This window comes from Pungitius pungitius, chromosome 18 (assembly GCF_949316345.1).
Source record: "Pungitius pungitius chromosome 18, fPunPun2.1, whole genome shotgun sequence".
NCBI classification, from domain to species: domain Eukaryota; kingdom Metazoa; phylum Chordata; class Actinopteri; order Perciformes; family Gasterosteidae; genus Pungitius; species Pungitius pungitius.
The window spans coordinates 4,011,671-4,039,425 of record NC_084917.1 but is presented as its reverse complement, the minus strand read 5'-3'; the positions used below and the strand labels follow the sequence as shown (position 1 = coordinate 4,039,425).

The 27,755-nt window shown below is 48.4% G+C and overlaps 1 protein-coding gene across 2 annotated transcripts; it reads left to right on the top strand.

Annotated features, from left to right (window-relative positions):
* Positions 1-27,659, top strand: itga1 (integrin, alpha 1). 2 transcript variants are annotated; one of them, XM_037485040.2, is made up of 30 exons: positions 1-199; positions 10,241-10,367; positions 12,268-12,377; positions 14,321-14,409; positions 15,377-15,491; positions 16,559-16,686; positions 17,087-17,235; positions 17,512-17,662; positions 17,774-17,948; positions 18,128-18,201; positions 19,421-19,568; positions 20,095-20,240; positions 20,410-20,553; positions 20,647-20,898; positions 21,037-21,167; positions 21,697-21,866; positions 21,982-22,133; positions 22,939-23,049; positions 23,923-23,999; positions 24,229-24,355; positions 24,456-24,533; positions 24,627-24,703; positions 24,822-24,911; positions 25,022-25,124; positions 25,247-25,363; positions 25,452-25,550; positions 25,836-25,940; positions 26,061-26,153; positions 26,262-26,375; positions 26,531-27,659. In XM_037485040.2, the coding sequence occupies exons 1-30, from the start codon at positions 160-162 to the stop codon at positions 26,585-26,587; spliced, it is 3,549 nt and encodes a 1,182-aa protein (XP_037340937.2). In that variant the 5' UTR covers positions 1-159; the 3' UTR covers positions 26,588-27,659. The 2 variants fall into 2 exon arrangements, with proteins under 2 accessions (XP_037340937.2, XP_037340936.2); XM_037485039.2 differs by having other exon boundaries at positions 10,238-10,367.
* The last annotated feature ends 96 nt before the right edge of the window (positions 27,660-27,755 follow it).

Here is a 27,755-nt window from a genome sequence, read left to right as displayed (position 1 = left end):
CGGAGGAGAGACTCGATGGGACGTCGCTCATCCCGAGTGGCAGTTTCGAAGCGCGCACGATATGCCGCGCGCGCTCGCCTCCTGCGTTTAGCGACTCGACCTCTCCGGGAGTCCGTGGAATAAGTGACGCCGTTGGCGGGACATCTCCAGTGCGCCGGGATGCTGGGGATAAGAGACTTCACTTTGACAGCAGTCGTTGGTGAGTAATATCGAGTTATCTTGGAATGAGTGGGTTTTGAGTGGGTTTTCTAATGAAATAGCGGGGGTGACAGGCGCGCTTTTGCACCGCGCCAAGCACAAGGTCTCCGGCGCAATCTTGTGCGCACTCCCCCTGCACAGCAGCTTCTATCCGGCTGTCTGCATGATTGACGACGACTGCGCGACCAAAACAATGTCACTCGCAATTTCTTCTTAAATGCTCTCCGTCCGGATCGGCCACGCGAGATTTATTCGGACTTGGTGGCATCGCCTCGCGTGGTGGAGACGTTACGGTGGTCTGCGGGGCTCTAATTGAATGATGCGCACGTCAGACCGGGGAGACGCAAGAGGAAACATCTGCACAGTGTCACTGAGTTTGGTGATGTTTTGGCAGGGAAATGAGTGGTTTTGCAAAGCATGAGTCATGGGGATTAGTGTCAGATCTCATGAAAAAATCTATTCATTTAATGCAACTTGAATTGGTTTTCGCACGAGGGCGTTTTTTTTCTTTTCTATTACGGATCCTCACTGATAATTTGATTTGAGTTATCAGAAGGTGAAAAGTGAAATGGATATTGTCTTAATGCTGCCTTTAAGAGGCAGCGAGGCTCTCGTCCTGCTCTCAGGTTCAGCTCCAGAGCTCCAGAAGTGAATTAACTTGGAGGTCATGTACCAAGTGCATGTTCAAACACCACGGTTTTGGAGGCCGGGAAAAAGAGAGAGAGCAGAGTAAACAGCGCCGGTCTCTCTTCAATCCTCACGTCCTCACGCATGTGACGCCGGCTTGTGATGTCCATTAGAGAATTGAGTTAGGGACGGGGATGGAGGCGAAGGTGTGCGTCTGTGGAGAGGGATCAGCACAGTCACGCACTCTTGAGTTATGACCCCCTAACTGGTTACACCAAGGGGGGGGGAGACCCCGTGCTGTGCTGCCTCAGAAGGCCCACAGTTGTAGTGGCAGCATTTAATCTGTATGAATTCCTAACGGAGATGGGGCTACAGGTGGTTTGAGTTTGGTACTGAGGAGGAGGAGGAGGAGGAGGAGGAGAGGAGAGAGCGGCATCTGGCCTCAATCAGCGCGTGTGTCGGACCGGGCTGACCGAGCTTTACCAGAGACGTGAGCCGCCGATGATCACTTTGTTGGTCTATCGATCTGTTGCTTTGTTTATTTTTGCTCTCTTTGTCTTTGATGTGTCCGTGAGTGATAAAACCTCACACAGGACGACCTGCTTCTTTAGGGGTTTTAAGAGTTCCTACGGCGCTTTAGTGCCTCTGCTTCTCTCACAACGATGGAGAGTTCAGTAGATCCTTCAACATTCCTCTGAGGACTCCTGCAGATTCTCACCTCACATTTAGCTGTTCGTCTATCGGCTACATTTTCACGAGCACGTGGAATCCTGCTGTAGATGAACGGAGTAAAAAGGTTCATTCAGATGAGTCTGCAAACATTAAAGCTCTGACTTGAATTTATGAGCCAGAGTGTCTGTGGCCATCTCCTTCATTAGAAATATGTCTCCTCCTCTACTATCTTTTCTATCAGCTCACTCCCTCGGCAGAAGCAATCATTACGAATTTGAAATAAACAGTCTGCAGGCCGGGTTGGTACAATTTCACTGGAATGGTATGTGAATGAGCTCGGATCGTGGCGCTAGTTTATCAGGCAACTGTGATGGGTTTTAAAGCTTCCTCACTTTAAAAAAAAAAACGTTAAGTGTAACTATCTGAATCCACTGAATGGAAAACACTTTGAAGTTGTGAAAGAAGCTCATGTTGACCGTCTCGACCTCACTATCCAAAACCTTTATAGGTTTATACAGTTTAAAATACTCTCACACTAATATTCTCATCACTAAACATGCTAAACTGCTACATATACCGATGAATACCTTTGATGCATTCAACAAGAAAAGTAGTTCATGTCGTCTCCAGATGAGGGAGTCATGCTTTCTGTCATAGGAAGAATCTGCCTTTAAGTTTAATAAAAACTAATAAAAGAAATGTCGCAAACACTTTGACAGATTGTTTTTTTGCACGGCGGTCTATGCGCACATATATTTTCACACTTCCCACACGAAAGGATGTGCGCACACTCGCACCTATCTCACAGTTCACGTTCGGCGCCTTCTGGTACCAAACCCGTGCCGTCACTTAAAACACCTCCTGACGGCAAGAAAACAGGACGATCGCTCCGCCTCGAGATCTGCGAGCGCTGTTGCTTCCAAGAAATGCAGAACCAGTCAGATGAGACACGTGGTGAGAGAAACACGCTGTTTCGAGCTGTGGAGGAGCTATGTACCCGTTAACACGGGCCCCGGTGGTGAATAACACCGAGTTGGTGTTTTTGAGGTGTTCAACGATTCACCCTCGCGCCTGCGAAACCACAAAGGCCCACACACAGGACTTGGTTTCATCCTCTGTTGCCTTCAACCCATCACAGAGCTGTCTCTGCAGCATGTGGCCACCATGCAACGAGCAATTTGCAAAGGGAAGGATGTTCACGGTGAATCTGGTGCAAGTGAGGTAACCCAATGGAGGGTTTGAGATGGAAGAGCCATTTCTGATTAGCAGAAGATGAATAAATAGCCTAATTAAATGTCAGGTTCACTGGTTTCAAAACAGTAAAATGTGAATGTGGAAAGAACAAAATTGACCTTTCTGCACTAACATTTGGAGCTCCGCAGGTTTACAAAACTGAAGCTTCAAAAACAGTTGCAACAGTTGAAGCCCGGACTACACAACCAGGCAAAAGGCAACACTTCCCCAAAAACATATGCATTTTAAACTGAGTCGTTATTTTGTTCCGTCGGTTGCCACCTCTGCAAAAGAGGAACGGAGAGAGAAATGAAAAATAAACTCTGGGGTTGCCAAGGTGACGCCAACGTTTTCCGTCCTGTTTCATAGTTAAAATCGTCTCGCTGCGCCATTCGACTGTGATTTTCGCTGTATGTGGGTCCTGCCTCCATTCAAGTGTTTGAACAAATAATCTCCTTATAACTGCCCCCCCCCACCACCCCCCCCCCCTGAGTGGTGAAATAATCCCCAAAAACTCACCCAACAACAAACACACACTTTGGAGAGAAACCGACGTCTGTCATGACAGAGCTCGATGAAATGAACAAAGTACCCGTGAAGGTGCGATGCTGCCGGTCGTTTCGGCTTACGTAGGTCGTGACCTCTGGGGAAGGTCGAGCCACACACACACACACACACACACACACGCACGCACGCGCACACACGCATCAACACACTGAAGACATAAAAGCAGTCACACTCCATCACTTGTCGCCACTTTTCTCTTTGGTGTTACATTTAACATTTGGAGGGGCATCCTCTTGACCCCGTTGCGTCCACGTTTAATTGGTTCCATGCTGAAGATCCATCTGGAACGCGGGCCTCCGTTTGCTCGATCACATTCACTCTTCTTCTTTAACACGTGTCTGTCTGCAGGAAAACGGATTTCGGGAGGTCCTACGCGCAGTCTGCCCCACCGGCGTGTCTGCAGGCGGTTTTCTGTGTGCTGAGATGATTTTTTTTTCTTTTTTCTCGGTCATGTGACCTCTGGCACCAAACAGTTGTTGTGAGGCATCTGGGGCAAAGAGGAGGGCCTGAAGGAGGCAAAGGGGAGAGCGTCCCGGAGGGCTGTCGGGAGAGGAAAGCTGCTGGCGAGGGGAGGGAGGAGAGGGAGGGGGGGGGGGGGGGGGGGTGTCGAGCAGATTGCCGTAATAACACGTCCCACACTGCTCCCTGTCATTGTGGGTCACTATGCGAGCTTCACCTTTCGCGGGTAAAGTTGCAGCGTGGTGTAATGCGACAGCTCTGCGCGGTTTCGCACCCAACTTGTTTGCTGCGGTCGAAAGGAAACGGTTTTATTCCATTAAGGGAAGTCGGTTTTACTGTTTGAATTCTCTTTTCTTGGCATTAACTTTTTTTTTTTTGGTTGTAGTTTGTGATGAAGTGATTTCCATGCAAAAGAATTTTCCCGTGTGCCTCCCAACGCCTCATAACGTCTCTCCAGAAGCAGCACACGAGGCGCACTCGCACACACACACACTTGCACTCCTTTGCCTCTCTCTGGCCCGCTGAGTTGCCGATGGCCTCAGATCCTGGATGGATGTGTTTTCACAACCGGAGCAAAGCTGCATCTGTGCACCAGGCCTGACCGGCCCCTCCGTACCACTTCCGTGCTACTCTCCCAGGCCCGCAGCGGGCCCGCAGCCATCCATCATGCTGGCGTCGCCCCTTTCGCAGTGACCCCTCCAACAAGAAGGGACAACACCAGCGTGCTAGTCCCAACGTTGTCCTTCACACAAACGTGTCCCAAACAGAAGGTGTGTCTGCTTCTGATGTCGCTCAGAACAAAGCTGAAAATTTTATAATGGCGTCAGACTAATATTTTGGATCTATAATTATTACTGTTTTTTCAAGAAAAGGAGCACAGCGCTTATTTCTATAGATGTGATGAAAAAAAAGATTTGTCATTATATTAGATGATTCATTTTTAGCAGTACATTTTAAAAACACAAACATTCTGAATTTTCTATTCAGAATTACATGGAAGAGAGAAAAGACAAATCAACGGCATCATGAACCCTTCTTTCGGTTCTGTATTTTTGGGTTGGAGTTGGGAGAATGGGGGAGGGGGGGAGGGGGGGGGCTTCTTCAGCACTACGGACAGCAACAACCACTTGGTTGCTACGCTCCACAGTCACCGATATGTTTCAGGGGCCACAAACCTCGGGTCAGATAAAGTGAAGCTGTAACAGGACATCTCCAGTGACTCCTAATATCTTTGAGAATGAGTCCGGCAGATTACTGATTCATCCAAAGAAACATTGAATTGCTAACTGAAAAGCACAGACACGGTACAAAACAAATATCTTCCATCTCTGGACATGAATTGACCAGAGCCCCTTTCATCCACTTTAATACATAAAAAAATATAGAAAGTAAATTAGATCCTGTAAACACCAGACACCAGTGACACCTCACATTTACTGTTGACGTTTGACGATTTTCTACCTAAGCTGCAGTCGAAAATATGAGCCCCAAAATCATCTATTTTTGTTGCAAGAAGAATGTTTCCCAAGTTACAGTACGAAATCTTCATACCAATTTCGGAAAACTCTCTTGAAAACATTTTTCATGGAAAGATTCCACGCATTTTGGGTTGCAAATCTCAATCCTCATATGCAGGATATTGTGAAATCTCCCTGAAGCTGCATCTCTATGGGAAATATCTATTTTCTCAGTAGAGTAAAAGAGTCAAACATTTGAAAGGGAGGAAGAACTGCTTCATGGGTTCATGACTTTGAGTCTTTGGGTGTGAAAAAGAACCGCAGCATTTCCTGTTCTAGAAGGAAGTCATTTAAAACTCGACTAGATTTGAACTTGATTCTTTTACTGTTCATCTATCTGAGTATTCACAGTCCGCATGTCCGGTGTGATCACGGCTCTACATTCACCAGATACGACAGCGAGGAAAAGGACCATGAAAATGCTACATAGTCTTGTTATGACAAATGAGCTAAAGTTATAATCTGGCACAGTGCATCAAATAGCGTAATTTACATATAAACTACAATAAAAACAGCAAATATGTGCAAAACTATAGCGCGATCACCATGGATGATTCATACTATTAACCCCTATGGAGCAAATACATTTGCATAGATGCTCGTAAAGAGCAGGTAGCGAGTGAGAAGCACTCTACTATCTGTGGATTATTCTACAACCAATTAAAATGAGGTCAACACAAGTGGATAGTGCAGATTAATGTGTGTGTTGTTCTGTTAAGTGGTAGTCTGGCTAAGAGCGTAAGTATTACTTATTAAACACAACACTAAACATGGCACAAATAAATTGTACTGCTGCTCTTTTAAACTGTAGTTAAAGGATTATTGTTGTTAGAACATTTAAGCGAAAATTTCAAAATGATTGCGTACGCTGTGTGTTTTTTCACAGGATGGGCGGCGACAAACTGCGCTCCGTCTTTATTGTTCATTGGACTCTAGTTTGTTCCTTTGTTTTCTTTAGAAAAATGTCTCTTTGGGTTCACTGGCTTTACAAAATAAACCCGCCGTGACGCCGTGGTTACAGTCTTTAAGGCGTAGCGTGATTATTTTCTGCACGTTGCTTATTGATTCTGCAGGAAGGTCATTTATTTGACCCCCTGGGTGTGTATATTTTTAGTTCCTCCAGAGGTGTTTGATCTTTCCCAGACCCCAGCTGCTCCCCTGTAGGTTAAAACTGTTCTGATGTTCGCAGTGAATTTTGGGGGGTTTGAGGGGGGGGGGTGAAAGCTTTGACTCCCGTCTGGGGAGATGATGTCATGCGTGGGTCTCAGCTTGTAAGCTGACATGTTTTTTTCGCAACCAGGGGGATAAAGGAGCTCCAGAGGACACATCTGGAAGTTTCACCGGGTGGAACCTGAGACCGCCGAGCCGACGCGTTCCGTCAATGAATAAAAAGATGGGGGGCGGGGGGGGGGGGGGGGGCAGAGACGAACCGAGGGGAGGGGAATAGTCGAGAGACGGGTGATGCTGTTGAGGGAGAGTGGGATGGGGATGAAAAGGAATTCATGAATGGGTGGAGGAGAGTTGAAAGAGATCATTTTAAAGGGGCCATAAGTATCTCAGTCACTGCCATGACATTTTGAGCACATGTTGACGTTCCCCAGCATGAAATAAAGTGACCCTGAGACACTTACTTTCACTTTTGAAGTCATCCAGTGAAATATCTCAACAATCTTCTTTGATCTGCATCATTTTACAGACATTCAAAATCCCCCTCAGGATGCATGGAACTGAATTTTGGTGATCAGGTGACATTCACACTGATTTAACCACTTTGAGGAACTACCTTTCCATTTGACCCCGTCATCGGGGCAAATCTGTTCAGTGCTTTGGTTTTTACGACTAACGATGTCTGCCAAACATCAGGGACAAGTCTCAGCGGCACCTGCAGCTTTATTTCTGACACATCAGCTTATCAAAAGAAACACCAGAGCGGGTGAACGGGTCGCAGGTAGTAAACCTTTTAAGCATGTTAGGTTGCCCGGGAAATGATTCAGGTTAAAGCTCAGCTCACAGAGCTTCTAGCATTGCTGCCGGGTCATTCTATTGTTTCTAATCACAATTTATCATTTCCTCTCTGCGCAGGCGATTGAAATCCAAAGTTTGGCCCCTGGTGCTCCCACAACCACGACCCCTTTGTTTCCTCCGCACACCCACCCACTTTAAGATGAACTTTAGGGGAGCTAAAAAGCCTGTCAGAAGTTGAGCTCGTGAACTGACAGCCAGGAGGGATTAGAGAGGAAAGTGTTCGTAACGAGTCGTGGAAAAGTAAGAAAGAACAAAGTGTGAAATCTGGAAATATGACGCTGCTCTCTTTCGCCAGAAGGTGTCTGTTGTCACACAAAGGTCCACGTCCCACTTTGATTCTCTTTAAAGGGTCTGACATCACAGACCAGCCATTTACGTCCCTCGGCCTGACGCGTCGTTAGCATCGTCCTGTTTTCTCTTCGCTTTCTCTCAATTCAACCGGATTTGGTTATAAAAGGGTTTGCCCTCGGATCAGCTGACACGCGTGTGCGTTGCTGCAACTGCTGGAGTTTCGCGGCGCCTTAATGACTTTGTTGCCTACAAGGTGCTGATCTGCGTTAAGCTTTAAAGCTGATTATAGCTGGTTAGGTGTGCTGCAGATGAGCAGGTGGACGCTTTGAAGCTTACGGGTGCTGACTCCGTCTTGTTTTTTCCAGCCGGCTTGATGCCTCACGGGCCAACAGGGCGCTGATCTTATCCGACATCTGAACCCGGCTGCCCTAAGGTTCGGATTCCTCGCTCTATTGCTAAATGCAGAAATGAAAGGTGTTGTTGGTTTTTAAGGAACTGCAGCCGGGAAAGGGCAGCAGGAGGGTGGGGGGGGGGGGGGGGGGGGGTTTCATTGCAGGGGTTGGTGTGGCTGACAGCCTGCCAGGAGCAATCAGGACCACATGGAGATTGACCGAGAACAGACCCGCTCGCCGGTCGCTTGCCGTAATCTCAAGGCAGAGCTGTTTCACCCAATTTACATTCAATTTTTCTTGTTAGCTGAAAAAAAACCCCCCGGAGATTCTTGTTATGATAAAGGGTGGCGTCTGCGGACTGCTTTCCCACAGCAGGTCTGCCTCCGTGAGGCTGTGCGAACCCTCAGTGACGCCGAGCCGGATGGATACGTCGTTACTTCCTGCCTTAAACTTTCATTCTTTGTAATAGTCGACAGGGGGAAAATAACTTGATTTATCACCTCATGAAATACAACGCTGTTGTGTTTGGGTGAATGATTTAGAGTTAACTTCTAACTCTTTGGTGCACCTAAAAGGTTCAGCGTTTGGCTGTACTTCGCTGCACCCTCTTGAGCTACTTCTGGTTGCAAAAAAAAAACAAAACCAAGAAGGCGATGGCTAAAAGTCTCAACTCAAGGTTCCAAAACAAATGGGTGCCGTCACGTGACAAATAGTTGTTGACCATGTGTGGTGGAGCACAACGTGACACCTGCACGCAGTGATGGACAGCTTTATATGGCCATTCCTCAGAGGCTCCTCAGGCCATTTCCATCCACCAAAAGGGAGAAGCCCTCTTGTTGGCCTTCCCGTGGCAGATGTTTAGCTTAGCTCACGACTCACAGTCACATGACCTCCTGGTTGGTTGATTTGAGCAGAGACGGGAGGCACCCGAAGTTAGATGGGTATTCACGAAAGACTGCAGGGCGACAGAGGACGTCGGCTCGGGCCGGAGTGACTCTGAACTGTGCTTGAGTTCACTCTGTGATGAATGATAACGGCCTGGTTGGCCCAAAGCCACCTCAAATCAGCTTAATTACTTGTGTGTGTGTGTGTGTGCACCTGTGGATGTGCGTAATCAGGTTAATAGCAACGGGAAATGGAGCTTCTCTGAGAGACGTGAGAGGGGCAGCGGAGGGAGTACAGAGTGAGCGAAGGGGGGGGGGATATTTCCTGGCTGGGGTTCCAGTGTATGACCGTGCACGTCCGTCCGTCCGTCCCTTCCTGCCCCAAACCGTCCATCTCTGTCTGTCCCGACTTGGACGACGACTGGCGGTCGATGTTTTGCGAAAAGTCAAAGGACCATCAAAGGCATTACAGTTCATCGTTGGGTGGAGTTTCGTGGGAGTGAAGAGCCATTCGACTCGAATGTCATACCCCTGGTGGCGACTAGAGGAGACGTCAGAGGCTCACTAGAAGCAGCAGGGTTCATTCTCTGGGGGCCGTAAAATGTCTGCAATCCAACAAATATGTTCGAAGATATTTCCGACTCAGTCCTTGAGGCTGAAAAGTCTCCAAATGACTCCACGTGGCAGCCGTCTCTTGACTTTGGGTGAGGAACATTCGCTACAGAAGCTCCTCATCAAACAAGTGAAACGTGTGTGTCTCCGTCTATGCGGCCTGTGTCCGCTTGTTCTTTTTTTTTCTTTAAGTCCCCATGTCTCCTCCCCGCTCACAAATGGAATGAATCAAACCGGAGGAATTCCCTGGCGCAGTGGACATAAAGAGCGTCAGTGTAGTGAGCAGCACAATGATGCATTGGACGGGTTCATGTGGAGCCTATGTGACATGCGCTCGGGTGCAGAGAGGAAGACATTGTCCCGCAGGCCGGACTGGACTCTGACCAGAGGGGCTTCACGTTGATGTATGAAATTCCTCCGGCGTCCTCCAAAATGACGAGTGTTTGTGTGTGTGTGTGTGTGTGTGGGAGACGTTCCCACAGTCCGTCCCTCCGAGTGAGGAATCTCTGTGTCATTTTCATATTATTAGAATATATAAATATTAGGGCTTGATTTCCAAAATGTTTGTTGTTTGAAGTTATTCTATTTCTTGTCTATTTCCAGCTTGCATCCTGAACGTTTCCCAAATATTTATAGATATCGTTTGTCTTTTGCTGACCTTGTATTTTTTTTTTTAACATGGCCTTAATTGACAAGTATCTCATTTTAGGATTTCGTTAAACCTCATTTGTCCTTTCCTTTCCTTCCCCTTCGTCCCCAGCAGTGCTGCTGCTGCTGCCGTGTGTGCTGTCCTTCAACGTGGACCAGAAGAACGGGCTGTCCTTCGAGGGCCCGCTGGAGGACATGTTCGGCTACACGGTGCAGCAGTTCGAGAACAGCGAGGGGAAATGGTGAGTGTCGCCGACGCTTTGAATGTCCGTGTGCGGGAAGTACGTCACGGTCACGTTTGACTGTGACTCTTTTGGGTATATTTAGCTCCGCTGGCGTCCTCCTGCTGCCCTTTAATGGCACCTCACCAACTGTTCCTGGTATTTCCATGAAGGTTGTGGGTAGGAACATACATGTATTTGGGTCTTTTCCTGGAAATTTGATTGAAATGTGCATTATATTTTCATGTAAACGTGTTGTCCAAAGGAGCCGTATCCACATCTTTTCTGCTTCTTCCCTCCTCAGGTGGTCCTCACAATTACCCTCATAATAAAACGTTGTTTTGTGAGGCTTTTCCGCACAAGAACATTTTATGATACCGAGTTCAGTTTAATTCAAATCCTCAAAAAGAGTGAGAAAAAAAAGGCACTCGCTGACTTGTAAAAGCAGGTGAAGCAGAGCGCACCAGCTGCTGCGGTAATGAGGCTTCTGGCCTTTACGGCTCTCGCCGTTAACCCTTGAACTTCACACACACCGAGACTGTGAGTGCACATGAAAAAAAAACAAGTACCTGTGGCTCCTTGCTAAAACTCTCTGGCAGCACATTTTTTTTTAAAAGCCTTGTTAAAAGCTATTATATCTTGTGTTATTGTCTGCGTCCCTCCCTTGGTCACTCCTGTCTTTATTTCCCTCGCAGTAATGGTTTCGTTCAGCTCGTACGCGTTGAGTTGCAAATATTTACTCAGCGCTAATCAGCGGAGCCAGCTGTGAAAAAACACATCAGCCCGGTTTCCTCTCCAGATAGCGCTGTTTCGTTCCCCTCCCGGGCAAAGTGTTACTGAAAGAGGTCCGAATAAGAAGTTGGTTTGTTTATTAGGGATCCCAATTAGTCCACACCGTAGTGGAGACTATTCTTCCTGGGGTTCCAGGCAAAAACATTGACATACAAATGATAAAATGCAGCATGATCAATGTTGGTGAACTGAAACACCAACTTAAAGAACAATATTTTAAAAAACCGTGGTCAAAGTGGTTAGAGATCTGAGGGGGGGCGAGAATAGACCAAAAAAACGAAAACCGTGAAACCATGATGGAGGAGGTCTAGAGCATCCGAGGAGACGGGGCAGTAAAACTGGAGACGCCGTGTATCCGCCGGTTTCGACGTAAGTTAACGCAGCTGCTCGGATGCAGATGTCCACCCTGAAGCTCTCCAGTTCTGGGGGGGGGGCGACACCTCCTCACGCTGAAGTTTCTACAAGAACCTTTCCCACAAGACGTCTGCGGTCACGAAGGTCCAGTAGCCCTGACCACGTGATGATAGAAATCCTTCAGTCCATGGTTTTCTTCATAAATAGGTCACAATGTTGGCGAAGGCTGACTGTGGGCCGAGGCAGAGTGTTGTGGTTGTTTTGGATGACCAAAGCCCATTAGAGTCCAGGAATGTTAATTGTCCGGAGGGTTCAGAGGAAGGCAGATGACCGACTGGGTTCAGTTTAGTGACGCCGGGGGGACGCGACCCATGCACTGCGACGCGTGTGCGATTCTGCACGCAGAACGTACACGACCTACGGAGCCGATACGCGCAGGTTGCTCTGCAAACATCTGCAACATTTCAATGCGTCCGCGCGTAATGAGGTGGTGATAATGGGTTCCCTTTTAATGAGCTTTGTCAATATTATTCGCAGTTTTCAGGGATACGACAGCCGCTGATTCTCAAGCCAATGATAATAACCTATAACAGCTTTAGCAGCCAACCTGAAGCTGTTTATGTTTTGGTATAATTAAGGCAGATCTGATGTCACCACCTCTTTCATTTTTGCAACAATATTTGGATGCCGCTTGTCATCACAGTCGTTAAACTGGGATGCCGGTGTGTGTGTGTGTGTTGGCAGGATTTCTAATTATCATGTATTACGTTTTCAGGGTTCTGATTGGATCGCCGCTGTCGGGCCAGCCGGCCAAACGGACGGGAGACGTGTACAAGTGTCCCGTGGGGACGGGGAACAACACGTGTGTCAAGCTGGAGCTGCCCAGTAAGGATCTCTGGTCACGTTTTAGATCATCCAGATTGCTCAAACCAAAGCATTTGCTGCTTTTCTCAGTTTTGTGGGTAAATTGTTGTGTATTTGTTTAAGTTTTCTTCTTATCTGATCGGGCCCGGCAGGGGAGGAAGTGAATTGAGACCCATCCGAACAGGAAGACAGTAAATAAACAAGATTTCGAATGTCTCGTCCTTCCAATTAAATCTTAATTAAACAGCGAACAACACAACCCGGCTCCCGGTCAGCAGTCCGTGTGTCTGCTCACTAACCCTCCACTCGGCATTTAAAACTTATCAACACCGACCGATCGGCTGTAAATGCTGATCCTTCTCAATCAGGACCGGAAGTAATACTCCTCCTCTCACCGGAGTAGAGTGCAGTGGGTTTTTTTTTTTTTCCATCTTAGATGAGTTACGAAACCCTAAAATCTCACAAACTCAAGTTGAGCCCGGAAAGCATCCACTGGGAATCGATCCCGGCAACCGAAGCCAGACAGCTGAGGGAACAACTGGGAGTGGATCACGTGACACGGCAAACGGGGCGAATCTGACCTGGTTTCAAACCTTGGACGAGGAGGCGGGGGGCCCCGTCCCTCACGTCGTCCATCTGCCGACGAGTCTGTCTCCATGCGACGTGAAATACTGACGAAAGGCTCCCGGCGTCCACGAGCTTGTCTTTAAGTAGAGCACAATCACAAAATGTTATGTTTATAACTCGGATTAGCCCAATTTGGCTCATTTGATTCTTTTAAATTCTGCAGGTTTGCTTTTGGAATTTCCTTCAGAAACCCATTGAGTCTCATTTTTTCTTAAGATCATATATCATTCATTATAAAGCTAAACCTTGTTCTGGGTCACTTTCCACCACAGACTACTCATATTTGCACAGTGACCATCGTAGATGTATTTTAGCAGCAGCATTGGATTCTCTGGATGTCGTTGCAGTCCAAGAAGCATTGTGTGATGAGTCTGATTGGTTCTGATCGCTATCTGGGGTTCACAGTTCACTGAGGACAAAGGGTCTATTCTCCCCTGCAGATCCGCAAAGCTGCTCTCAGTCCCACGAGGGAGAATCATGAGGTGCTGGATCTCGGTCCATATCACTCCTTTGATCACATAGGAACCAAGTAAAGGCCACTTAATGCGACAAATTATCAGTGGATCAAAGTTCACTGTGTGTGCGATAGAAACATCTGATAACCGTGCATCAAAAAATAAAGTGTTATAGTGCTAAAAGTGTATTTTAATCATGGGTTCTCGTCTTCTCAGTGTTGCACGAAGACAGGAAACAGGGGAGGGCTTCAGGCAAGAATCCGTATTCACACAGAGATGAAGAATAGGGCCAGCCTAAAGCCATTAAAGAGCCATCACGTCACCCTAACTACTAACAGCTCTGCTCATGTCAGTTCAGAGGGGAGCGCATTCCTGGCTCCTAATGAGAATTACAAATGGTTAAATATCAAGATTACCCCATGGGGATTTGTAAAGAGCTCCATTCAGGATTGAAACGGCATGTGAAAGGAGCTCGTCGGGGCAAAGGGGAAAGAAAAGCCGATCCAAAACATTCCCAAATGGGAGAGGTTTGTCATAACGTGCTAATTTTAGCCACATGTTGTGGATTGCTTAATGATACAAATCAGCCATTTCTTCTTCCCCGCAACCGGGCTGTTTATCAACAAAACGCGTTGGTTTGTGCCGCGCGTCCTCTCTCAGCCACACCACGCTGCACACTGAGGTAAACTGAGGCGACGCGCTATATTTAACCACACGTCGGTGGTTGTTGCATCTTTGCGTTGTAGCCGGAAGGAAGGAACAGCGGCCCTCTCCCCATGGGAAAATACAGAAGAGGAATTTGTACAGCTGTTCTCCCTCTGTGCTGCTTTCTCGGTTTGTCTCACTCTGTTTATTCGTCCATTATTTATTTTTTTCTCTCAGAAAACACAACGGTTCCCAACTTACATGAAGTCAAGGAGAACATGACCATGGGAACCACGCTGGTGACCAATCCCAACGGAGGATTTCTGGTAAGGAGGAAGTTGCTCTTTGTACTTGATGCAAGTGCTTTGTGGTGCATTTTCCATACTGGACTCAAAATTAGGACTGAACTTTGCATATCGTCTGCGAGAGACTGTGCAGCAAGTATATGTTCCCTGGACCTTTGGTCTCTATGGAAACAGTGGACTTGACCCTCCCATGTCTCTGTGGAGCTTCATGTCCTGGGAAATGTAACACTGGGAATCCCATTTGTGGTGGAGTAAGCAGAAGGTGGCAACCACCATTCCAATTTCATGGGTACATGAACCTCAGAAAAATCATACGTGTGCATGATTTTAGCGTGTAAAAATGAAAGACTACCGGTCGATAGATCCTGTGCAGCTGCAACTGTGACCAAACCTTTAACTCTCTTTCAACTTCACAGAATAACTCTAAATGTATTGATTCTACTCCCATCATGGCTCATCCAATACATTTGACATATGTTTTTCAAACACATCAAAAGTCACAGACCAAATAACAACACAAATGCATTTTACGGATTTTATTTCGGAGACTCAATGAGTAACGTAATCTAACTTCTTTGGGATGACATCAGCCTCAGTTCTTCTGTTAATTGTTAATCCGTAATTGTTAGCACGGTGGCGTTGGCCAATTAGCATCAGGATGTCAGCAGGGAAACTCTGTGGCGAGGCCGCGCAGAGCAGCTAGCATAGCAGCTAGCATAGCCGCTAGCAGCTAGCTTAGCGACTCCCAATGGCAGGAGGGCGCCGAAGCTGTGGAGCATGCAGGGAAATCCAAGGAAATGAGGCTGGATTGATAGATAGTTATCTCTTCATTTCTCTCTGGAGAAGCATAGTCTGAAGGGATCTCTCCTGGTTTCAAAAAGATTCGTTGTAATCCCCAGTGTGAGTAATTCTTTCCTCTTGGTTTTTGTCCCCCGAAACCCTCCTCTCCCCCAACACGGGTGTGTTTGTGTGTGTTGTGTCTCCACAGGCCTGCGGTCCTCAGTACGGCTACATGTGCGGCCAGCAGCAGTACATCTCAGGGGTTTGTGCCAATGTCAGCGACTCCTTCCAGGTCCTCAACTCCGTGGCGCCGGCCGTGCAAGGTACTCGGTACCAGACCTCCACCGTTTCGGGGACGGGGGGGATTGCGATCTGCTCCTCACAGTGGTACCACCCAAGGCCCCTGACGTCAAACCTCAGGCCCTCTCAGCGAAGAGGGAGATTAGAGCGTTCCTCTTAATGTAAACTTGTCTGCGACCCCCATCGCTCCGTGGCACGGCACGGCCCGGCCCGGCCCCTCTGCTGCGTTCAATGCCCAAGTTAGGAGACAGTTTAATGCCTGCACTTTGTTTCCCAGGAAGGAAACAGTGTGAGAGAGCCCAGAGAGTGAACTTTCTGCAGTCATTGGTTCTTCCAGTGTAGCTCTGCCTCTCAAGTTGCAGAAACCAAGACGCACGCGGGCTGATCATATAGTGTCACACAGTGATATTCACGCATCCTTAAGTGGTTTAATAAGGACTGAATTAAAGTAAATATAAAAACTATTAGATTGTGCGCGGCCTTTGGGGGCTTCTTTGCTCTCTCGCCTCACAAGAGGCCTCGTAACTGCCCTTTTTTAGCTCTCTGCATGGAGTGTGAATGTGCAATGAATGGAGAGGTTAGCCTCATTTAGCACAATTACTACAGTACCTGCCAATTGGATTAGTAGTAAGGAAAATAAAAGTTCTGCTCCGTGAAAGACACAATGCGTTATTATGCTCATTCTCTAAGTGGTACCTCATGTTAATGAGTGAGCTCGAGGGGGTTGAACTATTCATTTAAAATGATGTTGTAATTGATTGTATTTTGTTCGTGCGACCCCTTCAGTTTAACTTGTGACCCCTTGTGGGGGCCCCGCCCCCCCATGTTGGGAAGCGCCGCTCGACATTATTACATTTTGATTAGCAGCTAATGTTGTGTGTCTGCTGTGGGCACAAGTAAACAGGACGGGGACTGGATTTATTTCTTTGGAGTGAGATCAGCAAGTCTTGGGAAACAGGAAAAGTTTACAGATAAAACATTTAATGTGTATAAAATAAAATCAGTCCCCTGTAGCTGCATGCAGAGAAATGAAAACAACAACAACAACAACTTAGAATTGAATTGACGATACCTTCTGCATTTGTTCCAGAGTGTGCGAAGGAACTGGACATTGTGCTCCTTCTGGATGGATCCAACAGCATCTACCCTTGGTCCAGTATCGTCGACTTTCTGCAACGTTTCATCACGAACATTCAGATCGGACCGAGGCTCTCACAGGTCCGCCCCATTGACTACACGACTCAAATAGAATAATAACGTTTTTTTGCTTGGCTAGTCATGAATTGAGCGTCTTTCTGTCCACCGCTCCCCCGACGCGGTGGTAGTTTTTGTATTACGGTTGCATTGGTCGGGCCTGCAGCTTCTGGAGTTTTCCAGAGAGAAACACTGGAAAGTCACATGTGGCCGCTGGAGTCCTCTGCCTGCTATATAAAGAACATTGTGTCATATCAACCCTGTACCAGGTCCGACCACAGTTGCCTGGGTGGAGAGGAAGGGAGAGAAGAACATAGAAGCAAAGAAAAAAGGAAAAAGATGTTTTAATGTTTAGGAGACCGTGTGTGTGTGTGTGTGTGTGTGTGTGTGTGTGTGTGTGTGTGTGTGTGTGTTTGTTTCTCAGGTGGGGATAGTGTCCTATGGCGAGAATGTGACTCACCGTGTCAACCTGAACCAGTTCAACAACACCCGTGATCTGCTGAACTTTGTAAAAAGCCTCCCTCAGCAGACCGGCTACAAGACCATGACTTTCCTGGGCATCGATACCGCCAGGTATTCACCACACTCCCCTCCCCTCCGCCTCCATTACGTCAACGCGGTTTTATCTGGCATTTGAAAGGGAACCAATTCAGTGGGCCAGACGATGGCCTCAGACAAAACACCCCGCTCACAGTGGACAGATGTGTCCCTGAAAGCGCCGCGTTGAGTTGCATTGTGGGGCGATGCAAGCGCCCCAATTTAAAAGAAAGGACGTCCCGTCTCAGCGGAGGCCTCGGATGCTTTTGTTCTTTTGAACTGAACTTTAACTGTTAATGTCGCGTCCACCAGGAAAGAGGCCTTCGTGCCGGAGCGCGGCGCTCGCCCCGGGGTGAAGAAAGTCATGGTGATTGTGACTGACGGAGAGTCACATGACTCTCACAATCTGGACGAGGTCATCGGAGACTGTGAGGTTGATGGCATCGAGAGGTTCGGCATCGCTGTGGGTACAAACTACTGCTGCTGTGTTTTCTGTCCGTGGTGTTTACTGGTGTTTACTCATCGGCTGTTACGAAGGGCCGACGTCATTGAGGTGGTGCGTTATCGTCTCCAGGTTTTAGGAGCCTACAATCGTCAGAATAAAAGCTCGGCAGAAATACAGAAGTTTATTAAGGAGATCGAGTCCATTTCCAGTGAGCCGTTGCAGGACCACTTCTTCAACGTGGACGACGAGGTGGCGCTGCTGAGCATCGTGGATGCTTTGGGAAGCAAGATTTTTGCTTTGGAAGGTGAATGTCCCACACACACACACACACACACACACACACATGGCACCAAAGTCTGCTTCTGTGTTAAATGTATTAAAGCTCAGGATCACTGAAGCATTAATAGGAATGTGAGCCGGAGATTCCGACCACATTGTATTGTGTGCTGTTTAAGTTAATAAACTCAATTTTTTCGCCCTCAGCGACAACCGGCAATTTCACCTCTTCCTTTGAGATGGAGATGTCCCAAGCTGGCTTCAGTGCACACGCTTCCAAAGTAAGTCCAAGTCCAAGTATTGATCCAAAGATACGGTGTGTATCTTTGGATCAAACCTTGAATCCCTCCGTCGGCGTTTAGCTTGTGTTCGTCTCTGGTGCCCGTGGGGGACGGGATTGTGTCGACGCGGATGTTTGCTCAACTAATGAACCCGTCCAGACGCAGAGCCCCCCCGGTGCCATCTCCAGTGCATCTCCAGTGCATCTCCAGTGCATCTCGGGCCCTCTGGGCGAGTCGAGCGGTCCCACACAGGCCGCCTCTGTCCTCGCACTGCCGCAGACTTCTGGGCGACGCCGCTCGCGTCTGATTGCGTGAGAGTGTGTGTGTGTGTGTGCGACGCAGTTGGAAAAAGAGGAGGGGGGGGGGGCACGAGGTGCGTCAGCGGCGAAGCTGAATCAGATTCTTGTCGCTCATCTTAGAGCAGCGTCGCTTGCTTCGGCCCCGTCACATGCCTTTAGAGATCCTTCATTAGCTTCTCCCTGCAATCTATTTAAAAACAGACTCTTCTGGCTCCTGTCCTCACTTGTGTGCTCCGAGTAGCGACAACCGGACCGAGTCATACGTTGATAGTGCATGTAATGCCCTTTGTGACCCCTCCCTTTCCTTTTAATTAACTCTGCATCCGGTAGATAGGGAAGGACCGAGATAAGAAGATTGACTTTCTGTTTTATGTTGTACTGTATTGGGTTTTATTTACGTTAGTTTATAATGTTTAAATTTTCAAGAGGTTACAACGTGTTGAAATGAAAATGAAACAACAATCTCACGGTATCACAGATTGCTAGATTGTTTTTCATCACGTTGAATTATATCAGAGAAATACAGAAACATTTGCCAAGCTGGAACCAATGAAAGTTTTGTATGTTTTACCTACATAACAATTAATTAAGTAGTTGTGGTATAATTTTCTTTTGATAAATTAAGAAAATTCAGCACTGATTGTACTATTTTGCAAGCACTTGTACAATTTAACTTGCAATTTATGCTCCTTATACCTAATCTGGACTTCAGTTTGATAACCACGTCTCTCAATTTGATGACTTGAGTTTCTAGTTTCTCATATTGTGAATGCAAATCTATGATTGACAAATAAAATATAGGTTTTGTACAAATATGTAAAATGATCTCAACTTCAACCACCCACAGAATTAAGGAAGATAAAACTTCTCTGTAAGCGAAACAGTTAGAGTTCTGATAGCGGCTCTGTTGTCTCTCGCAGGAAGGCCTGTTACTGGGAGCAGTGGGAGCGTATGACTGGAACGGGACAGTGATCATGCACACTGCCGGAGCAACCATTGTTCCGGGGAAGACCGAGTTCTACGACCCGGAGACTGAGGCCGGGTACGAAGGCCTCGCCGGGTACCTCGGTGAGTTCCCTCGCAACGCCTCCAAAGGCCCGGAGACGTATTTACTCAACGCCGCGAGTTAGTCTTTCTTCTCCTTGTGTGTGTTCCTGAAATGAATATAAAAATAATATACACGCTAATAATATACAAGAATACAACCGTATTGTGTTTCATGAGATGAGAGAAAGATCCTTCTGGAGATTAATTGAATTTTTACAGCTGCAGAATGAAAATTCTGTTTCATGGAGGAGTAAGACATGTAATTCAGATTTGGAACTGCGGCAGCAGATGCAGTCCATCTCCATGTCACATAACTAATAAATGCATGCGTTTCTCTCCTTCCAATCTCGTGCCTTACTGCCTTTTACGGCTCTGAGAGCAACGCCGGCATCTTAATATCACGTTATTTAATCAACATGTCGTCAGAAAGAGCAGTGGTGGGTGCAGGCTCGCGTACTGTGAACTCAGCTGTGTGAAGAATGCAGAGAACTGAATTCGGTGCGTTGTACGTGGTGTGTGTGTGTGTGTGTGTGTGTGTCCCCTGCAGGCTATGACGTTCAGTCAGCCTCCACCGCGGGTGGAGTTCTGTACATCTCAGGTGCACCGCGGTACAACCACACAGGCCGGGTGGTCGTCTATCGCCTGGACGCAAACAACAGCGTCGTCGTCTCCCAGATACTGAAAGGACAACAGGTGGGTGGGGAGACATCTTTATTCAATTCGACTCTATATCAGATTAGACTTGATTAATCCCAAAGGAATGAACGTAGCAGCATGGAGACGCTCTTCGTGTGGCCCCGAGGTTTTTCTACGTGGTCACCGGGTTTTCCTGTGACGTTGTGCTGCGCCTTTGGTTGAGCAGATTGGTTCCTACTTCGGCAGCGTCCTGCAGACCGTCGACGTGGATGGAGACTCCTCCACGGATCTCCTCCTGGTCGGAGCTCCCATGTACATGGGCACGGAAAAAGACGAGCAGGGACAAGTCTACGTCTACGAACTCGACCAGGTGCAGGAGATTAATCAAGAAGAGAATATGGTGTGTGTGTGTGTGTGTTTGTGTGTGTGTGTCAGAATGTGATGGTGTCTTTTTTTTTTCCAGGCCGGCCAGTTTCACCACAAGTTCACCTTAAAGCCTGTCAATCAGTCCTGCTGCGCTGCCCGCTCGGCCAGCTGCACCAACAAGAACGAACCGTGCGGGGCCCGCTTCGGTACGGCCATCGCCGCGGTGTCGGACCTCAACCTCGACGGGTTCAACGACGTGGCCATCGGCGCGCCGCTGGAGAACGACCACCGCGGGGCCGTCTACATCTACCACGGCGAGAAGAAGTCACTGAAAGAGAAATTTGTGCAGGTGAGAACGGGTGCCGGGATCGTTGAGTTGCACAAACTATGCGCTTTCCGCCTCTTGCAGCTTGCGAGCATGATTTAAATATCCCAGAATCCCCCTTCAGTGGGCTCCAATGAGACCGGTGTGTGTTTTTCCCCTCAGCACATCCCTGCAGGTGGGGACGGTGAAAAGATGAAATTCTTTGGCCAGTCCATACATGGAGTCATGGATCTAAACGGAGATGGAATCACAGATGTTACCATAGGAGGTCTGGGAGGGGCTTCGCTGTTCTGGTGAGTCACGGCGGGCCCCTCCTCACACATGAAAACATTCACCCCCTGAAAAACGACACATTCCACCTGAATGGTTACCATCGGTACAACATTACCACGCGCTGGGCCTTCTGAAGGCTTTACACAGCTGGGCGTGTCCCGCTGGGCTCGTGGCCTTGCTGACGATCTCTGCGTTACGACCCCTGGCCCCGCCAAGCCCACGCCGTGATTTAAGTTCCCCGAGCAGACCTTCTCCCACAGTTTCTACTGGCGGAGGCTCAGCTGAGCTGTGTGAAAACTCCGTCTCCCGAGTGGCTCCCGGGTTGCAAATCGCATTTGGCAGCGGGCGGGCTCTCTCCTTCCTGCGCTGCTGTGCTTCAGAAAGCTCAGCTCTTTTACTAGAGATAGTTGAGGCCAAGTTTTTTACTCTCAAGATGCATCCGTTTCTTGTTTCCTTACTTCCAGATGCTTGTTCGGCACATACGCCGACAGCAGCAAAGATGAAAGATTTTCTAGAAGCCCGGCATGTGTGTCTCGCTTGTTTCACCAGGTCCAGAGACGTGGCGGCGCTCCGTGCCAACATGACCTTCGACCCCGTCAAAATCAACCTGCAGCAGACCCAGTGTGACCACGCCGGACGCAAATCCGTGTGCGTGGAAACGGAGGTGTGTTTCCACTACAGCGTCAAATCCGACAACGGGGACGAAAGCGCTGCCGCCGGTGAGCCATTCGGGGGCGGCGTCGCCCTCCGCTCCTCCCCCGCGCCTCCTCATTGTCCACGCTTGTGTTTGTGTATCATCGGCACACGTCTCCTTCGTCCCCTCGTGTCCCGCAGACATCCGCTACAACCTCACCCTGGATGCGCTGCGTGCCAAAGCCAGGGCTTCATTCAAGGCCCCCGAGGACAAAGGCGACCGCAGGATCACCAGGAGCCTCACCATCAAAGACCGAGAGAGGAAGTGTGTGCAAGAAACCTTCGTGATGTCGGCAAGTACTCTGATCTGTGCGACGTGCGCACGGGGGTTAGCTGTGGGTGCCTTACCTGTGAACGCATTCAGGAGATCTGCATCCCAGGGCTTATCAGGTCTACATCGCGTAAGGAGACGGGACGAGGGCGTGAGAAGCCTCACGTTGCGCGAAAGCGGGAGAGTTGCGTGACGGAGTGACGCTCGAGGCGAAGCGTGCAAAGCTCCTCCCTCCCCCGTCGCTGCACCAGGGCACGTCTCCGATGAGCTGCCTCCGGGGCCAGAGAAAGAGGAACTAATCAGCCGCAACAGCTGTTGTTGCTGAGCATGAATACCTGCTGTGTTTTAGCGTGTGTGTGTGTGTGTGTGTGTGCTGAAGCGTCCCACATAAAGTCCACAAGGGTCAGGAGATTAGGACCATAACCGGCGGATTCCCGAGATGGACAAGAGCCCGAGTGTGAACAGTCATAAACAACTGGACGAACCGAGAGAGCAGATGAATGTCTCTCGGAAGAAGCCATGTCCAAAAAAAAAGTGCTTAATACTGTAATGGGAAGCTTCTTCTTTCATACTTTGCCTCTAATTTTCAGTTGCTTAAAAGCCCACCACCCTCCACGCAGGCTTCTCCTGTGCTTCTGGTTGACCTCTATGGTCAACAAGAGCTTAATATTTGTGATTTCGGGTGGGGGACAACTATTGGATCGGTTAGACATCCATCCTTTTCCCCCGACGACGAGCAACCGGCTCGTTGCTCGTCGTCGGGGGGGGGAAGATCATGGGTCTGATCTCCCTCTTCCTCCTCCTCTCCACCCTCTGTCCTCCTGCAGGCCCGGCTGGACTTCAGAGAGCCTCTCATGGTGTCTCTGGAGTTTGGACTAGCCGATGCAGACAAAGGCCCCGTCCTGGATGAAAGCCTTCCCAAATCCATCAATGAGACGGTAAGACACAGACAGGAAGGATCGTTGTCTTAAACATCCTCCGTCCGTCCCGCTCTTTGGGTCCTGAGAGTGAGGAGCGCGGGGCGTTCTTGCCCGGCTCTGAACTCGCTGCTGTTTCACCACATTAGCATCTGCAACAGCTGACTGCCATCCTTCATTGTTTCCTGAAGACTGCATTAGTGTTTCAACACCAGCAGCCAGGGCAGCCTTCCCACACTCCCACATGCATAGTTGCTCCAACAAGAGGGGCTCCAGATAAGTGTTGCCATGACTGATATGTTTTATGGACACAGAGGGGAAATAGTACATGGGAATTTGACTTAAACACGTAATGAAGAAGGAAATTAAAGCCAAACGCCAAACCCCCCCCCCCTCACCTCACCTCACCCTCTCACCCTCTCTCCATTTCTAAAGAACACGCTGCTCTCTCACAAGTGAGGAAGCGTCGTTAGGACCTCAGGATCTCTCCTGTTATTGTTATGGAAAGGAAGAGAAGGGACACGCACGCACAAAAGAGGAAGTCATCAAACGGAAGTTTTCCTTTCGGTGCTGCGTATGATTTTCGGGACGCTGTTGCTCCTCGATGGCTGCGAGGTGACAAGGGGAGCGGGAATGAAGGTCATCTCTTTGAGCCTGGGCTGCAGACAAATTCAGTCGACTGCTTGGAAAAGGCCTTTCGTCCTTTTTACATGATTGGCCTCCAAAATATTTTCAATGCGCGTAACTGTGCCTTTATATACATGTGCACCTTGAACGCTGAATTGACCTGAACTACCTCAACAAATGCCTTTGATTAAACACTTCCTGGATAGATCTGCACGGTGAAGCTCGGACACACGAAGTAACAAAAGGAAACGTATGCCTCTCTTGTAGATTCCGCTGGTGGACTGTGGAATCGATGAGAGGTGCATCGCTGACCTCTCTCTCAAAGCAGAGCCCAGTGTCAAAAGGTCAGTGGAATAAGCGTGAAAAGACAACAATGCCAACATGTGTGCATTGAAGAGTTATTGGCCGTTGTTTTTTAAACTGTTGTAAACTGAAATATCAAATGTAAAGTGTCTCATGGGCAGGTAACACAGTGAAGAGATTATTTTTTTAGGAGCAATCGCTGCACCCTTGTGGTGAAACTTGTGCATCACCACAGGCATGCTGACATTTTTTATTTATTTTTTCCTCCAGAATGTTGATCAGAGGCAACAAAGACAATATCGTCGTGAACGTGAACATCAGGAACAGCAAAGACAACGCGTACAACACGAAGGTCACCCTCAGCTTCACGCCGCACATCAACTACGCCAAAGTAGAGGTGAGAACACTCCTCCGTCTGCATCGTTTAGGCGTGTACGCAGATTTTTTTTTTTTTAAAAGGGTGTGTGGTGAGGCCTGTTTTGTTTTGACGTTGTCAGCCGGAGAAGGCCTGCACTCTGAATAACACAAAAGTGGAGTGTGCTGTTGGATACCCCTTCCTGGGGAGTAATGTGGAGGTCAGTATCGGCGCGCGATACATTCACACCGGGCTGCACACTGCCTTTGCAATGAATAACTTCTCTGTCCAACCTTTGCGTTGGGATTCACAGGAAAATTTCCAAGTGCGGTTTGATGTAAATCCCAATCACATCCAGGAGGTTATTCAGATTAATGTGACGGCTACGAGGTGAGAGGATCAGCACTGTGTATTTTTTCTTCTCCAGTTTTGAGGCTGTTTGCCTAAAATACTCTTTGTATGAATCGTAAAGATGCGTTTGTTTGTTTGGGGGTTTTTTTTTGCACAGTGACAGCGAAGAGCTGAGCTCGACCCAGCACGACAACGCGGTGCACATCTCCATCCCCGTGAAGTACGAGGCCGGACTGATCTTCTCAGTGTGAGTGACACCGATGACGTAATCATTGCCCTGTCGGGGTGGACATTCCCACCTGTTCTATTTAAGCTAATGACGTCGTTGAAGGCTGTTGCATCTTTTCCTTCTTTCAGGCGGCCCGCGGATGAACACGTCGTAATAAAAGAGGGCGAGCGGTACCCGGCTGAGTTCAACGACACCAGCGCGATCGGGGAGGAGCTCAACGTCAGCTACACGGTAAACGCGGGGTCACAGCGCCCGGGCGCTTCGCTCTTTGCCGGAACGCGCGCGGCCGCTCAACCCGGGTTTCCTGGTCCTCACCTCCGCCTCTCCGTTTCCCTCCTCCTCCTCCTCCGCAGTTGGAGAAGTCGTCCGATCGGGCGTCTCCCCCCGTCAGCCTCACTGTGACGTACCCTCACCTGTCCCCCCGGCAGAACCGCTTGCTGTACCTGACGCGCGTCGCCGCCAGCCCGCACGTAAGAGAGCGCACGCACGCACGGGCCCGCGAGTTCGCCCCAGCGGACGGACCCCCGCGCTCACGTCGGCCTTTTCCTTTGTCTCCAGGTGAAATGTGACGCGGCGCGTTTCATCAACCCCCTCAATATCAACCCGAAGGTTATCGAAACAAATCCAAAGAAAGAGACTCTGAGTGTCTTCCTGCTGGTGAGTGATGTGTCTATTTAAGACCTGTGAAGCCAGATTTCCATGAAACCTGACATAATAAAGGATGTTTAACTAAGACATGCCTAAGTTGCCACGGAAACTAATCCCTCCAAACTCACCTGGTTGGTTCACATGATTTACTCGTGATTTGATCAGTGTTTGATGATCTAAAGCAAATCAACTTTAAATCAACCCCGATTAGCTCAGAGGCGTCTTCATGATGCAGATGAGTATTCTATGTCTCATTCACCTTCTTCTCTGTGTGCGTCTTGCTTGGCTCCTCAGAGCTGTGAGAACCTCTACTGCGAGTCGTTCGTCTGCTCCGTCCCCGAGGCGACCAGCAGCCAGGTCAACCTCACCTTCAGGTTGTGGAAACCCACGTTTATCAAGGTAGCTTGTTGTCCGTCTTCTCGGCTCGTCAAAGTGAAGAAGTGGGAGACGGGGGGGGGGGGGACGGGACGGGACGAGAGAGCGGACCGGGAAAAGGTTCATGGGCGATTTGTGTTACAGGGCGAGTTCTCCAACCTGCACATGCTGGTCAACGCCACGCTGCAGCTCGAAAGCAGCAGCCTGTTTGAACTGACCAGGGACCGGAGCCGGGTAGTAAGTCACAGGGCTGTCGGGTTTTGTTGTTGTTGAACGCTTGTGAGGTGTTTGTGTACATTTACCCTGTGTGTGTGTGTGTGTGTGTGTGTCCGTGTGTCTCACCAGGCGAAGATCCAGGTTTCGAAGGAGACCTTAGGAGGAATCCCCATTTGGATCATCATCATCAGCATCCTCATAGGACTGCTGATCTTAGCGCTCGTCATCTTCGCTCTCTGGAAGGTAATATAGTTACTGAGATCTTTGAATGAGTGGTTAAACATTCTCTTTCTTACCGACAAACAGACGAGAAGATCCTAAGCATGTATATTATGAAGCTATAGAACGTGTTTAGCTACAGAGTCACTGTGGTGTAACTCGGGTCTGTGCTCCTCCAGATGGGCTTCTTCAAGAGGAAATCCAGGGACTACTCAAAGGAGGAAATGATGGACTGAGGACGTGCAGCAGCTCTGTGACCGACAGAGGAAGCTACGGGGCGAACTTTAAAAAAAACAACAAAAAAAACCCACAGTCGAACAAACGGAGGAGAAGCCACGGGACCTGCGGCGGACCATCGACTGTCAGGCCTCCGTTGGCGAGGTAGCATACATCTGTATCACATACAGTTACAGCCGCACCAAAGCTTTAGATAAACATAGTACTCAGGTCTGTGTCCCCAAGCCAGCGAACATGGTCGCCATTGCTCCTACAGCGACGCCGTGCAGCGGCGGTGTGAGTCCACACGTGCTGCAGCAGCCCGTCTGATAGCTTTACCAAACACTGTACCTTTCAGCATTTTATAGCATGTGGTTTGTGCACCAGATTTGCTTGGTAGCTTGTTTTTTTTTAATCCAAGACTCCGATGTTAAATGTGTGTAGTGCCCGTGGGTGACTAACAGCAGCGCCTTCCAAATCGAAACTTTTGGATTTTTGTAAATATGAGTAGAGGCCCAAAAATGTAAAGCTCATAAATGTACATAATTGTGTTTGCTATTATTCATGTAATTTAAGCTTTTTTTTGGGTGATCAGTGGTCAGAGAGGAGGATTTTGCTCCATATAACTCATTGAATTACTTCATTAACGTCTGATAAAAAAAAGTTACCTGGCCCAGCTCACAAATGAAAAAAACAAAACGATGCAAATATGTAAATATTGTTCTATTTTGGTGATACAAGTGATAGTATAATTATTCTGTACCGAAGAAAAGGGTTCGTTTCCACTACTTTCACTTGATGGAAAGCCTGATGAATGGCTGTGTCGGGGCGAGGCGCCGCAGGAGGTCGACACCAAGCGTTCGCTCACGAAGGCTCGATGTACATGTTGTACTTTGCAAAGTTATTCTTCAGGTTTTCGGTCTCGTTTTTGTTCCCAAAAAGTGGCACAGCTACACAAAGTGTTTAAATAAATGATACTGTATTTTTGGTTGAGACTGAGGTTTCTGCCTCCTTCTCGACTTTCTCACCCCCTCGTCATGTAAAAGATGCAGCCGAGGGAAGGAGAAGATTAAGCTGTTTTTAAAAAAAATATGAAATACTATTCAGCTCGCACACTCCACTGTTGACATGAAGCACATGTAATAAATCGTACGTACAGAACGTGTTGCTGTTGTTTGGCTTCATCAG